This window comes from Mya arenaria, chromosome 3 (genome assembly GCF_026914265.1).
Source record: "Mya arenaria isolate MELC-2E11 chromosome 3, ASM2691426v1".
NCBI lineage: Eukaryota > Metazoa > Mollusca > Bivalvia > Myida > Myidae > Mya > Mya arenaria.
In genome coordinates this window covers 60149850-60165012 of record NC_069124.1, presented here as the reverse complement: position 1 = coordinate 60165012, position 15163 = coordinate 60149850, and the positions used below count along the sequence as shown (strand labels likewise).

The 15163-nt window shown below is 33.9% G+C and overlaps 1 protein-coding gene across 1 annotated transcript in view; it reads right to left on the bottom strand.

Annotated features, from left to right (window-relative positions):
• Positions 1-13961, bottom strand: part of LOC128226159 (uncharacterized) — a 45052-nt gene extending 31091 nt beyond the window's left edge. The window contains exon 1 of the mRNA XM_052936054.1: positions 13884-13961. Within this exon, the coding sequence (XP_052792014.1) occupies positions 13884-13956 (73 nt within the window). The 5' untranslated portion in view covers positions 13957-13961. The remainder of the gene's footprint in view (positions 1-13883) is intronic.
• Positions 13962-15163: the final 1202 nt, after the last annotated feature.

Here is a 15163-nt window from a genome sequence, read left to right as displayed (position 1 = left end):
GCCGCTAACTTCACGTACATCTTATAATTGGAGTCTTAGCAAAGTTTAACCTCGATCTGACGTAACTGTCACACAGCGGTATTTCGGCATCAGATCGCGAAAAATAATCATCAGAAATTGTATCGCAAAACCAGTTTAATTTGGGTATATCGAACACCAATTTTTATTATATATGATAGAATGAAGTTTGAAGTTACTAAAGAAATAGAAAAAAAAATCCGAAACAGAGAGATGCCTTAATGCATTTCATGCTGTTGATGTAATGAGACGTCGCGCACTTATACGGCGCATCTTGAAAATATGTCTTAACATTTCCGAGGGACGGGCGACAATTTACATGGCAACGGAGACGGCGATGATCTTTAATTTATGCGAGCACAGAAATCTGGTCTGTCTTCGGGAATAAGAAATAACTGATTCTTTGACACCATATTGATTAACAAAGACAAGATCTAACAAATTATTCATAGAAAGGAAATCTCTGAAACATTAACTCAGACAGCAATTACGGGCAATAAAGTAATTGCTAAGCCGTCAATGGGTGTGCAGGCTTTTACCGATAGCAACACTGGCGCGAATGCTGTAACATGCTAAATTGGTTACAGCAACCCTACCCAGCGTCGTTACCTCGTGAGCTAATGGTCGTAACAGATGAGGGACACCGGCATAATGATTGCCCTAACTAAAATAACTATAAATGTATGTGTATAATAACATGTATTCGACCGGAATTAGTATGTTCTGCGTTTTACGTATTTTCAGCCCGTGTTTGAGACTCCTTAGATAATATTTCTTTGATATGTTATTTTTTTAATAAACACATATTTGACTTCCCAAATCCAGTAGCCCGGTATGATTTTGCTGCGCATTTCGATTCTTATTCTGATTGTTGTTTTCCTGGGGACCAATCATTCTTGAACATGTGCAGCAGCATGTTTTCTTGTCTCATCTAATATGTGCACAGAGATATGTTTGGGACTCATACTGACGGTTAGTCAATATCTCTGCCCAAGGAACGTATTCATGCGATAGTGTTTAAGAATACGTTAAACGACTCTAACAGTCAAACGTTTGTAGTTTTGGCGTATGCAATTAATGAGATTACTCTGTTTATGTGCACTGATAATATAAATATTGGTACATAGGAATATACTAAGCATTAAAACATTGGTAGGTTCACACTGTCACGTACTTGAAAGGATTATGCACAAAATCCCGATTATTTTGAAATGGAGAAAACTGTTAATGTCATTGTTTCACTAAAAATCTCCGTGTTTTGATTAGCCAGTTTGATCTGTGCTAGGACTATGCCGTTGTAATAATGACCCGACTGTTGTAGGAAACTTTAACTGTCTGTTTTATAGCTTGTAAATACAATTGGTTTTGCTTTGACAAATGAACTTGCTTTGTAGAACTGACATGATTGAATAAACATCTCAGTATAATGTTGCTTGAAGTTCAAATTCGAAGATAAAGAACGCATTCCAATGATAATTTCCGAACACTAACTTTAATATTGCATACTACAAATGTCCACTACAGTGGCACCGTGTCCGTGTTTGGGGGGCGGATGGGGCGGGAGTTGTGGGTGGCGGTTTTCGAAACTGGTATGTGACAGTCAAATAATAAATTGTTACAATAACATTTCAGTCTTCTATACCACGCGGATAGGCCAGATCTTCGACCAGTGATTAGTGTTATCGCACTGTTCACAATGAGTACTTTAACTCGCATATCTGCATAACCTTTAAAATTCCATTTTCATACATAAAGTAACTATCATTACCAGCTACGACAAAGAAGGGGAAACAGTCCCCGGCTATTACTTTAGCGTATAATAAAAGTTTACTAGAACTTCTAAAATATTTAATTTGTTAATCGCCTATTAGAGCATTAGATCGGAAGAATTAACGAATACTTAAATTTCAGTTTTACCAGAGGTTTGCATTCCTATCCATTAGACAGAACATATCGCAAATTGCATGAATAAAAACACGTTTTAACCATCTGCGAACCTTTTTAAAGGTATTTTAATATCCGTGTTTAGTGCAACGGTCTTTTCAACAAATGTTTTCTAAGAGAACCTGAAGGATTAATCAAATATGACCACTGGTGTCGGTCAGTTCGCGGCGAGTCATTTATTACGGACGATCGGAAACCATCAGTTCAGGTTGCGTGAGTGCCACGATTACTTTTAAGCCCGCCACAGACCGTCTGTCAACAACAATCCTCAGGCAGATATAAAATGGATAAAGAAACATATTTTTTGTTGAAGATTGTCGGGATGAAATCTGGATAGATGCCGCCTAATTTCAGGCGAGGGATGATTATTGACTTATAGTGTTGGTCACGCCAGAATCACCAAACATGCTTGCCAGCATTGTCTGGGAAATGTTACTGCTCTTAGTATATGTTTGCCGGGAGTGTACCTTTATTTTCATTATTTACATGTATCTGTTTTAGTCAATAAAGGCGAGCTGTATTTGCTAAGCAATTAAGTTTAAATAAACTGTTGTTGTTTTTACGCTATATTAAGTAATGCTGAATCATCCTTAAAGTTTATTGCCTGTAAAGACAATAAAGCACAACTTTAGTGTGTTAATATGATACAACATCGTCCGAAGAAATGTGTACGGAATATGATAAATATCAACAGCAAAGAAACGATCTTTTTTTCGAATTCTGTCTCAGCCGTATATGAACCTTTTTAAGTTTCGTGTGTCTAGTGCCCAACATTTGGCGTGCATCCGTATCACACGCTGATCCTAACAGCGCATTCCAAACATATATGTTAACCAATCAATGGCAGTTTTTATAGTAAACGGAATTATACTAAGCGACAGCGTTATGCAAGGTGTCCGTTTTTTTTCTTTTATATGTTGAAATTTTAAGCAATGTATATGCCCATCGCTTTATCGCTGGCAACTAGCTATGAAGGGATTTGGGGGATCGTCTTTAAATTACCAAGGCAACATTTATGCCATTAGTTTTGATGTTGACAGAAGAAGAGGTATGTTTTTGCTGTCATTAATAAATAATGCATAAAATGGCATAAAATTGATCGGACACATTTGACTGATTGTGTTTGATCGTTGATTGCATCTCATATTCATTAAGGTCGAAGACATCTTGCGTGTGTCCTGACAATTAAATGTTTTGTCGTGTATAGTTACGCATGCGTACGATACCGTTTGGAATTCGTGCATGAAAAACAGTCATCTTAATTAAATATTAAAGTATATCACTTAGAAACAGTCATAAACGGGACGGTATTTATAAACCATCTTATGACATTTCTTATCTTAAGACGAATTCCTCCGTTTTTTATACTCAATTTTAAAGAAACGCACAAGCGTTTTTTTACCAAGAAAACAGTATACTACATAAACTTTTTTGCGAATAAAGTATTTAAGATACTACTACGTTATTATACCATATGGCCAGCGAGAAATTTAACTTAAGCAAATGACTTAAATTAGGAAATGACTTAAGATGTTTTATGCATACATATTTATGTTTTATGGCTAGAAGCGTTACTCACGCTTTAAGAAAAAATTATTTGTTTTGGCAGTTTTCCAGACTAATGAGGTCTGTTCTATAGTGAGTTGTCTTATATGACTGTATTGGAGGCATTGATTCAAAAATCAGCTGTTTGTGAGATAAAAAGTAAAACAAATATCAAAACTGTTTATCTGTGAGAGAGAAGCTTTAATGATGCACTCTTATTCCCAAATAAGATTTACCACAAATAATACAATTGTTTTAATATACCAAGAATAGTGAATAAATGTCGTAAACAATGGTACCTATGAAGGGTAGTGAGTTTAATTTGAGAGAAAGGCGCAAAAAACAGGGTATTTCTACCTTATAGAACTATAGTAGATCGCAGTAAATATTTTAGCATTCACCAATCATTTAAATATTTTTGCTCTTTCAGCTATTCAAAACGTGGTTATAATCTTGTATCAGTACTTAATAGTTTCCATAAATGTATTATTTAGTAAGTACTTAAAGATGTATCACTCAAAATCTATGTTTGTTATACATGTTTGGCTGTATTGATTTTGAATAAGAGTGTCACTTTAATCTTACATGATTATACTATTATGTTAACATATTTCGTTTTCGAGGTTTTAATGAATAAATGATCTCGTAAACAGTAGATTTAACATATCAACTAGACTGGTATACGTTGATAATAAATACACACTATTCCCATATTTCACTGAAATTATTTCGGTCGTAAGCCATGTTACTTTTCAAAATTGGATTACGTATTTCCACTGCTTGCACAAACATGCAAGAAGCATGTCCTTACTGTAATAAAAACTATAATGTTAACTTTCAATTGCGCTATCATTCCATAGAGACAAGGATCAATGTCGGATGTGCGAATGGTTTGATTGCCATTGGTAAGCAACACGTACAACCCGTTACAGGAAGCTAATAAAATAAACCCGCGAGTATGCATGTAATTCGTTAGCTCAAATCCAGTTATAATGTCCCCATTTTGATGGAAGACAAGAACACACACGTGACTTGGGAGGTTAACGTGCAAAGCAAATGAGATATTTCTTACTTACACCGTGTTTTCCGCGTAATTGTGTTTAATCACGTTGATTTATTCTAAACTTCGGGCATTTCATTTCGTTTACTGTCTGAAACTTGAAATATACGAGAATTAAGAAAAATACGTCTCGAATGGAATAGGCATGAATTAGGAGCAAAGGTTTTTAAAACCGTCTCTATCAAACTCGATTACGATATCAAATTTAGAGTAATGTCGGTGTGTTTGATCCCTTTCTGATATTTTCAGCCAGATACTTAATAACTAGTTGGTGTTTGCATTGTGTGTGGGCCAATGACAATCGAAGATACTTAAAATTTTCTGTTCATTTAATTTACATTGATCGATTCTAACGAATGCACCAAAAGAGTTCCATGTCAGTCTGTTTTTTCCGCCAATGCTTACAGGTTAAACTAGTGTCAGTAGTAAACCTAGTGCACAAGTCCATTGTAACCACGCCTCCCAGGTCCGGGGCTATACCGGGGATAGCAGGGGGAATGCCAAGTTTTTTCCTTCCAGGTGGCCGCGCAATGCAGGGTGAATGCCGTGGTTTTGTCTTCGCGCCAAAAATAGCGGGAAAGGGGCCTTACCTAGGAACCCTGGGGTGCGGTATATGGCGGGGATTTTAGCAGCAGTTCGTTAAGGACGTCAAAGTCCCGGCTATTCCCCTGGGGGCGTGGTTACAATTGACTGGTGCATAGCATATATTTGGTATTCGTTTTTTTTGTGTGCCAGTGACAATCGATAATTTTTCAATTTTCTGTCCATTAATTTTACGTAGATCGATTCTGACGAATGCAGATAACAACATAACAAATAACTTGCGAAGGTACGCTTGCTCTGTTTTCTGTATATTAAAAAAGTGAACTCTTACATATACTAAGGGTATTGACATTAGTCTGTTTGGTGTTATACATGTCAGGTGTACTATACAACATGAGTAACTTACGTGTGTTTTGTATGTGTGTGTGTGTGTGTGTGGGGGGGGGGGGGGGTGTGCTTTTTGTGATATCAAGTCAATATTTTATTGGCAAATATATTTAATACATTGCCATAACACTGAATAAACAAGCATGGTGGTGAAATTTACAATAAATCAACATAATTTTAGTATAATATTATGGAGAAAAGTATGCAATCTAAATGGGTTTCTAAGATCATGTTCATAATTAAGCATATCATTATTTAAGTCATTTATTAACATGAACAAGAAGCTTGATATAAAAAAGTTGCGGTTTTGTTGATGATATTTACATTAGTTGTAAATAATGTTACAAACTTGGACAAACATGGCCAACGTGTATAATACTTGTGGGATGGTCTTAGATCACGATAAAATGGACATATAAGTAGGAAGTTGTATTCATTTTCAACACAGTTCATATTACATTTGGTACATATTCTATTTTCTCTTTCAATATTTATATATCTACCATCTTCTATCAATAAAGTATGTGCTGAACACCTAAACCGCGTTATAATCATTCTATTATTATTATTTTTAATAAATAAAAAATACTTTTTCTAATACAAATTCTGATTTGATAATTCTGTAGCTATCTAGGCTTTTCTCTACAAAAAATCAATAGTCACTTTCGTGTTTTTGTGTGTTTTGTGCTTTTTTGTGATAGCCTTTCCTTTAAAAAAATCAATGGGAGACAGTTAAAATGAGGAATATCATTCTCAATAAATATCAATCAAAGGACTGAAATATTAACTGAATGAACCAAGCAGACCATTTATCCTTCTAGTAAACGCACTTAATAAGGAAATAAATCTTGACACGAACTCCAATGCAGGATATTAGCGTTACGAAACTACGCCCGGAACACATGTTTCTGACGCCTGGTGAATTGAGTTAATTAACAAGTCGCTAATTTACTGCAAATTAAACACGGGTATTGGTCGTTTAAGCAGACATTGATTTCAATGATTCCCTTAAGCATGTGGTAATTGTTGATGTTCAATGGTGGGTCTTCTAGGTGCATGTCAACATCGACAAAGATAGGAAAGATGACAACCAGTACTGATCAATAACAGTGCTGAATAGTTTCTTTACATTAAGTGTTGTTCAACAAGTGTTGAGGTTTTAAGTTCGTTCATGATCCAGAACAGTTGTATCAGCATTTTTCTAATGCTGCATTGCGCTACGCAAAACATTCATTTCAGAATAAAATACTCGAAAGACCATTCCGCGCATGTATTTGCCTTTACACAATTAAATTGTAAAGCTGCCTATTCTTTAACCTCATTCTCATACTCAAAAAATTGTTCTTACATTCTATAGAAGTTTGCTTTTCGATTAGTTCAATCATAAACATTTTTTATTTTGTAACAATTATTATGATTTTAAAAGAAAAACAAAACGTAATAGGTTAAAGAGTAACGTTTTTGTGTGTATGTTTATGCCAAGCCAATACGAGCAACATTGGTATCAAAACGACAATCATTTCTACACAATTGATTTTTCATTTAATTTCGAGATATGAACCCGTTTAATTAAACGATCTTACAGAAATGCTATACAAATTGATTAGACAGTTATAAACTTACACGTATAGAGTTGGGTACGAACAACAGAACAGGGCTGATTTAATACAGATATATTTTTTTATCGTCATCTCTGCGTTGATTATTATCATCAATCTCATCTTTTTCTACTCTTATATTTCTCGTACTACTTTATTGAACGTTATTAGACAAAGTGCTTTCTTTCGATTTAGTTCAGTAAACAGTAAAATTATCTACAATAGAAGTACGAGAAATATGGAGTATATTGGTCAACGCGAGGTGCTAGTAGTTCACGGTAAATACAAAATAATTCCCTGTCTGAACGTTACACAGGTGCCAATAAATGTTTTTTATACCGATGCTGTTTTATTGGCCTTACATTCAAAATGTTCCACATAATGATTAAAACTCTTATGCACATATGTTAGACGTTAGTTTAGAGAAGGGATGGTGTATTTTTATTAAAATATAATGATATACATTATACAACATGTTTCACCATCTTTTACTAACACTGCTAGCTATGGCTTTGCATGTTTGACTGTTAAACTGTAGTCGTATTTGAGAAAAACTAGCATTGTGGGTCCTTTATTAGGACGAACAGCTGCGGAAAATTGGATAGCCAGATAAGAAGAAGTACTTCAGTTTCATTTTCTCCATATTTGGTTCCTAGCCTGCTGCAAATTTAATGATGTAGGGGTTATTAGTTTGTTCCTGGTAAAATTGTCTTGTAAATGAACCCAAATTGCTATGCTGTGTTTGAATTATTTACTATTGGCTGGCACACATGCCTGTAGTTACCCCTATGCATGAATTCCGTGACTTGAACGTATTAAACCAGTCGTTGAGGCGCAGTGTAATGAAGAGATATGTTCGGCAAGAAATCTCAGTTTGCATATTTTTACATATTAAAATTCACACTGTTTATAGTCGAAGGTAACTGAATTTAAACTCGTATAATTGTATATGTTAAACACTACATTGGTGGTTCATGGTTCACGGACGGATTTTATTATTAGCACGTGTGTTCGATACCAAACGACGATTCGTAACTTAACGCGCGAAACCTATGATCCTACGTCATAGTTAAAGTTCGCCCTTCGAGTTACATCATTATGGAATTCAGCATATATAATCATAGAAAGAGTTTATTCAGTTGGTCGTTCCTGAAGGTGTGCACATCTTAATCATGTCATCCGCTCATTCATGCGTCCGACTGTTATTCTACTATTTCCGTTTATGCGCTGTTACTTTGTCATGCACACGGGTGCTTTACAATAGCTTTGCAGATGTCTTTGATACAAACTTTCGGTCTTTTTTCAAATGCCCCTAGTTCTTTTGGGAATGTTTGCTCTGTTCAAACATGATATGACTGACAATATTTCCTATGAAAACATACATTACGCAAATCATCCAACAATTATCATTTTAAAGATACCTCCAAAATAAAAAAAATAATCATGGCTTAATAAGGCCTTTATTCTCATTTGTATTGGTCGTTGTTCGTTTCATAATTAAACATTTATGGATTAACAATTGGTAGGGCTGGGTGTATCATGTCGCTTTGTGTCATAATGCCATTAAGATATCACTACTACTTTAATAGCTCAATACATGACTTATTTACTAAAACAAAGCTGCCCGAACCAAGTGGTTTTTGTTCTTGCAATAAATACGAACACTCGACGTATGGTGGCAGTTGACCAGAAGAACTTACTTCAATTAAGGAAACTATATGAAGAATGTCTTTCCAGCCATATGGCATGTTTGGTAAACTCGTCTTAAAGCGTTTTATATGTCCCCGGAGAGGTTTTGAGCCTAACTGCGAACACGTCTAAGAGATTTGAGCACGAAGGTATAGGCCCTTAACACTGCGAGAATATGTCTGTATGAATGATTTATACGTAAAGTAAATGGTTATACATAAAGTAAATGGTTAAGCAATTTGCGTTTGACATAAGCATCATAGTTTTTTGCCCGCTACCAGGCAAATTTGAGGAAACTTCTGACGTGTATTCTTTTCTCTGTTTCTGTCATAATGACGTCTCCGATTTTCAAAGAGGTTCCGTTGTCTTTTAAATTGTAATACATTTTTAAACTCATAGTCATGAAATGACTTCTTGAAATCATGAAATCGCTTATCTTTCATACAATATCCAACAACTCAGAGATAATCAATATAATTATATAACTCAATTATCGATGAAAGGTTATGTAATGATAGCTTTACATGTATAATAATTTTATAGAAAAAAACACAACCACAATGAGTATGTATGTTTGTCATGATGATAAAGGAAACAGCACTTTGTTTTAAAAAAGTATTTAAAATTACATTCTATTTTCTACTTGATCAATACTAGTCTATTCGAATTCAATGGTCATGGCAATAATAATCAATATTAACATGAAGTTATTGTGCAAAGCAATATAAGATAACGTCCGCAAGAAGCAACACTTGATAAATGTAATCTGAGGAACAAGCTGTATTCTACACAACGATTTAATCACATTTATTTTCAACGGACTCTCAAGGGAATACAAACTATGGGAAACCCAAAAAAGAGCATCTTGAAGTCAGCGATTTGAGAAAGATATTTCCAAGAGGAAAAAATGACATATCCGTCAATAATAAAGTCTCGGAAAGGTGCGGAAGTAATTTGTATTGAGCTACTTACACTCCGAACGCTACAGATTCGTGACTGCTCTTTTTATGTACCGAAACAACAATTGTCTGTAAATAAGTAAAATGTATTGACTGGAGAGGCATTTATTTTGTCATCGGCAGTCTGCTGTCTGTGTTATAACGGAAAGGTGTATGATCAAATTATATGTTAGGAAATTAGGTTATAAACAGGTGCAATAATATCAACAGTTGTACCTTTCTCCTGGTTGTTAAGTTTTCATGCACTACGTATCGTACTTTTACTTTGATAGATCTATGTTTCATCCCATTGGTGGCAAAAACCTCACAAACGTAGTTAGGTAGACTCAGTTTGGTTATAAGTTATTCTTGACAATATATTGATCGAAAGTTTTTTTTTCTGAACTTATTTTCAGGCTGCATATTGGACCTTAAGATAAGATATATCTGTTTTTTTTTACGTAATTAAACTACCTTTTCTGAGATTTGTTGATGTCGATACATTATGTTTGATATATTTTTTTTGATGAAATATTTCGTAGACTAGTTCTTTGTCGCGTCATTTGCATTAACGTTTGTTTTTATTGAAGTACGTAGCCTCTTTTGAATGATTTTGGTAAATAAATAGATGAAGTTAGGTTTGTATATAGTACGACTCGCCAGACTGCTATAATGAATTTGACTAGTATAGTGTTTGTTTTGCATACCCATTGGCGATAATCTCCATTTTGACATTAATATTTTTATATGTCCAACAGTCAATAGGTAATTGATTAAAACCAATATACACATAAAGTATAATATACAAAATTATATATAAAATTCACGAAGAAAAATAGAGTACAAACATCCCTCAGCATGATTCTGTCTCTAGTCCTTTGGGACTCTCGTTCTGGTCCTAACGCAATGGCTCACATAATCATTTAAGTCAGTGTGTTACAACATATGATAAAGACAATAAGCGGCATGTATCAGCATTGCAAACAAAGATATCAACATTCAAATGTTATTGTTTATTGTCTATTAAAAACAAAGATGTAGTTTTTGTCAACGTTTCGCTTTCGGGTAGTAGGGTGAAACCAAACATTCAAGCGGGTAGCTTAATTCAACTTGTTCCTTTATCGTGAATAAGTAAATAACAAAATAACTGGTATAAGAAAGATATAATGTCTCGTATGTCCTTGCATAATAAAACCTGCACCGAATGTGGACAACTTTTAATCTCTAGTACAATGTGAAATAAACTTGCATCATAGTTTGTGAAATTATATGTTTCATGTACAATATGTACAACGCTGCTGCATTTTAAATACAATTTGAATATGAAACATTCGGAACTGTTAAACAACAACAACGGCAATTAAACAGACACAAATGCAACTTCGATCTAGGACATTTATGCGTCAAAAATCAATCAAATAAATCAGCAAACACTGTAGATTTATATCTAGAAATGTTGTTTTTGAAGCGCAGCAAAGCAACTAAAGTAAAGGAATCTGGTAGATGGCTTTGTTTCTTGTGACATTTTAACATTGTAATTTATTAAAGTCACAAGTGTTATGGAATTATATTAAGGATTTTGGTACAATTGGCATAACGAAAATCAAAATACAACGAGAGATACCCGTGCAAAAAGTGCCAACATTAACATTATGTGATGTGGATAACTCCCTATTATTACAATTAGTATTCAAACTTCCATTGAATTACTTCCATAAGTTACTGAGGTATGCTTTAAGCAATTTATATTAGAAAGAAACAATGTTGACGAAAATCACAACAATGGGCGACTACTTTGCAGAAGAAATCCCATTGCTACATATCAATGCTCAAAGTTGATATTTTCTGTCTAGCATATGTCTCTGTCAGACCAAATTTGTTTCAAGAAAATCAAAAGACAAGTAGAGGCTAACTCATATTTATGAATGTGTTACCCTTTTGATCAATGTTGTTAAGGAATTCTAAGAACAAAGGGATATCACTCACTATAGCAATAATTGCACCAAGTGTTATAAATAATTTGTTATTCTTCCATTCAAGAATATATTTCAGTATCATAAATAAATGCTGAACGTTTTAAGTGATTCATTTTAAAAGTTTTTGATAATTGCCCTTAATAAACTTTGTTCTAAATAAAAACAACGAAAATAAGTTTGCAACAAAGTGTCCAAGATTTGTAAGAGAAGCTATTGTATCATTGTGTTTTCAACTTTTTGAAGTCTTTTCCTAATTCTGCTCCAGACAATAAATCGGAAGAAAAAGATTTTGCAGACAGAGTTCGTGTAATGATCGCTATTAAAGGGACTGTAAACCAGATTGGCACCAAAAAAGGTTTTTTACTGTAACGAATCTCAGGACAATTATTTAATAGAATGCGTTACGCTTTGATATCATAATTGTAAAAAAAGTACCAAAATGTAAAAAAAAATAAAATGTGTCGGAGACCGGGTTCGAACCCGTGTCGCCAAAATGACAGTCTTCCGTCGTATCCACTGAGCTACGAAGGCTTACTCTTAACGAGTGGTATTTTTAAGCTATATACCTAACTCCTTAATATCACGTGTTAATATCGACTAGCCAATCACGCACAAGGAATGAATTTTACTAGGTAGACATACCCAGTTATCTTTTTTTAAGGAACAATACGAAATAACTACTAAACGTAAATAAATTGTAAACTAAGTGGTACTACAGTTAGTAAGTTTCAATGCATTGTACACATTAATACCAAGTTTATGTCAGTTTTCGACAATTTTCTTTTTTTCTTGCAAATTGATCATCTGGTGCACAGTTGCTTTAACGCTATATTGTAAAATGAACAAAAGGCCATAAGAAATGAAAAACGGTTCGAACAAACATTGCCGACGGCATGTACCGCTTTGCTTGATACCAAACGCCATTTTCACGTTTCACCAAGATCCGGCCAAAAGTCTTAGAGATGAAGCATGCACAAGATTGTGTCTACAAACAGACAGATGGACATGTTGAATCCAGCACTCCTCCCGATGAGGTATACATCTAGTAGAGGTAAAAGTAGTCTAAATTTACATTTGTTTTTATTGTAACATTATCATATATTTATAGTTGCATCGGTTTACATACCATGCATGGGAAAACACATATCACGATCTGCTGGTGCAGTTTGTATAACAAATTGTTCAACGTTTTATATTATGGTGAATTTTACTTATTTAACCGTTACAAGTTCATATTACAGTTGTGAAAAATTATGTTTCAAACCTGTTCTGTGCATTATTTCAAATTGATTGTTTTTATATAAGCATACTGTACTTGACAGTGTGTATTTCAACAATATTCATAGTAAGTAAGCAAGTTTGATTCCATTTTCTATATCTGTCTAGTTATATTTACCATTTCATTGATGGAAAAGAAAACAGTTTCTTCCTAATTAAAAGAATGTCAGACTGTCGAAATACTCTAAGACAGGATCACTTCCTGGGACGAATATACAAAACAAACAAGACGAAAGTACAACAAACAATTGCATACTATGAGAGAAACATATAAGTTGCATCTTATAGAGTGTCTACGAATCGGAAATGATCACTTGATCAGATTGATATTGTGATCAGAAAAGAATGGACATAAAATTAATTATTTTCATCAAGCTAGATAGTATTATGATGCAGATACGTTAAGACAATACCATTACAGTAAACACATTAACACGTTTTACTGGGTTTAAGAACGTCCAATAACGATATTTCTAAGTTGAACATAACAGTTAATAACTTTCTCAAACCATGTGTTTTTCTGTTTCCAAAAAAGGTTTTAATTGCTGTACGTTCAAGAGTAAATTTATGATTGACTGGAAAAGTATTTAAAAACCTTTACTCATTTTACAGGCTATGTTTAGAAACCCAGAGAAGCAGTAGAAATGCCATACTCGGGCCGAGTTTCTGTTGACATGTCGATGTTCAAAATCAGGTGTAATAATTACATTTAAAAATAAAATGAAATATTCTTAACATTATTTTAATATTTCAAATAAACAGCTTAAATGCCGCTCCCGCTACTAAAACAATATTCAGTCCTGAAACTCGTGTACACGTAAACTAACACGACAATTAGAACATACTTATTGTCATATAAGAAACGATATATGTTAATGAATTAAAAAAATATATATCGACCACTTACCTGAAACCAACAGCAAGCCAAAGGATGACATTATAAAATTCAACCGCACCATAGCTGCAAATTTGCTTTTCATCTGTATATGTTCTCTGAAATAGACGTGAACCGTTTAAATGCCTTCTTGTTCTGTCATCATGAACATCTTTTCCTTTTGATAAGCAGTGCTTTTGCGATTTGTCCAACACAACAGCGCTTCAGTAATTGTTGAAATCAAATCAGTTAACCAATAAACACGTTTTCAGGAACACTTTTTATCGTTATCCAGTGTTCTTAAATTTAAAACACTAAGTAAGGGATTTAAGTGCAATGTGATTATTTTGAAATGTCCTGAATGTGTTGCTTTATTCACATACTATATTTAAGCGAGTTTTTCTCATGGCTGGTACCAAATGACAGAAATATGTCCATTTAAATAATCTAAATTAAGTTTTTATGGTAGTTTGCTATAAAACAAATAAAAACATGATGCACTTTATTACCAATTGAACTCATGTCATTTTTCCTACAGCAATCATCGACAGTGATCTATTTTCCACAGTTGACAGGAATCACTGCACATGATAGAACAATGTATTTCTTGATGGAATGAGTTAAATTACATCAATCATTATTGATAAAATATCCCATGAGCTACGTATCTCTTCTTTTAAAGCGAAACATGTTAGTCTTATTTCAGCTTCACCTTTAAAAAAACGTTTTCTAATGTTTCTTTATAGCTTGTAAGATACAGTTTCCCTCGTGCAAACTCTCGTTGAAATAAGATTATTTCACATTTGTTCCTCAAAATCCTGCACGTCGTTTCACATTATTTCTGTCGCAGTAAAATCGAATTAACCAAATCCATTCTTATCCAATTAGAGGATTCTTACAATCCTCGTAGAAGTTATTGAACAATTATAGCAGTACGAAAGAGGACGGAACAAACAATGAGATATTGTTGTTCGTTTACAGACCGCTGAAGCTGATAACGAATGAACTTTGAACAAATATGGCCAATATCTATGTTGTCCCGCCTTGCTTTACCAGTGGATGGAGAATGGGTAAATCACAGGTCTGTAACTAAATGGATAAATTGCAATGTGTCATGTGAACGTCTACCCGGAGGTTTACCGATATTTCTCTGTATTGACTTGAACAAATGTAAATTTTACTTGGTCTAATTTATCTTATAAAAAAGAGTAACTGTCCCCTATGCCACATGATTGTTAGTAGTTAAGGTTATATTGTTTCACATATTTTAAACAAACAATTTATCCGAATGCTGAGCAATCTTTGGGAAAAAA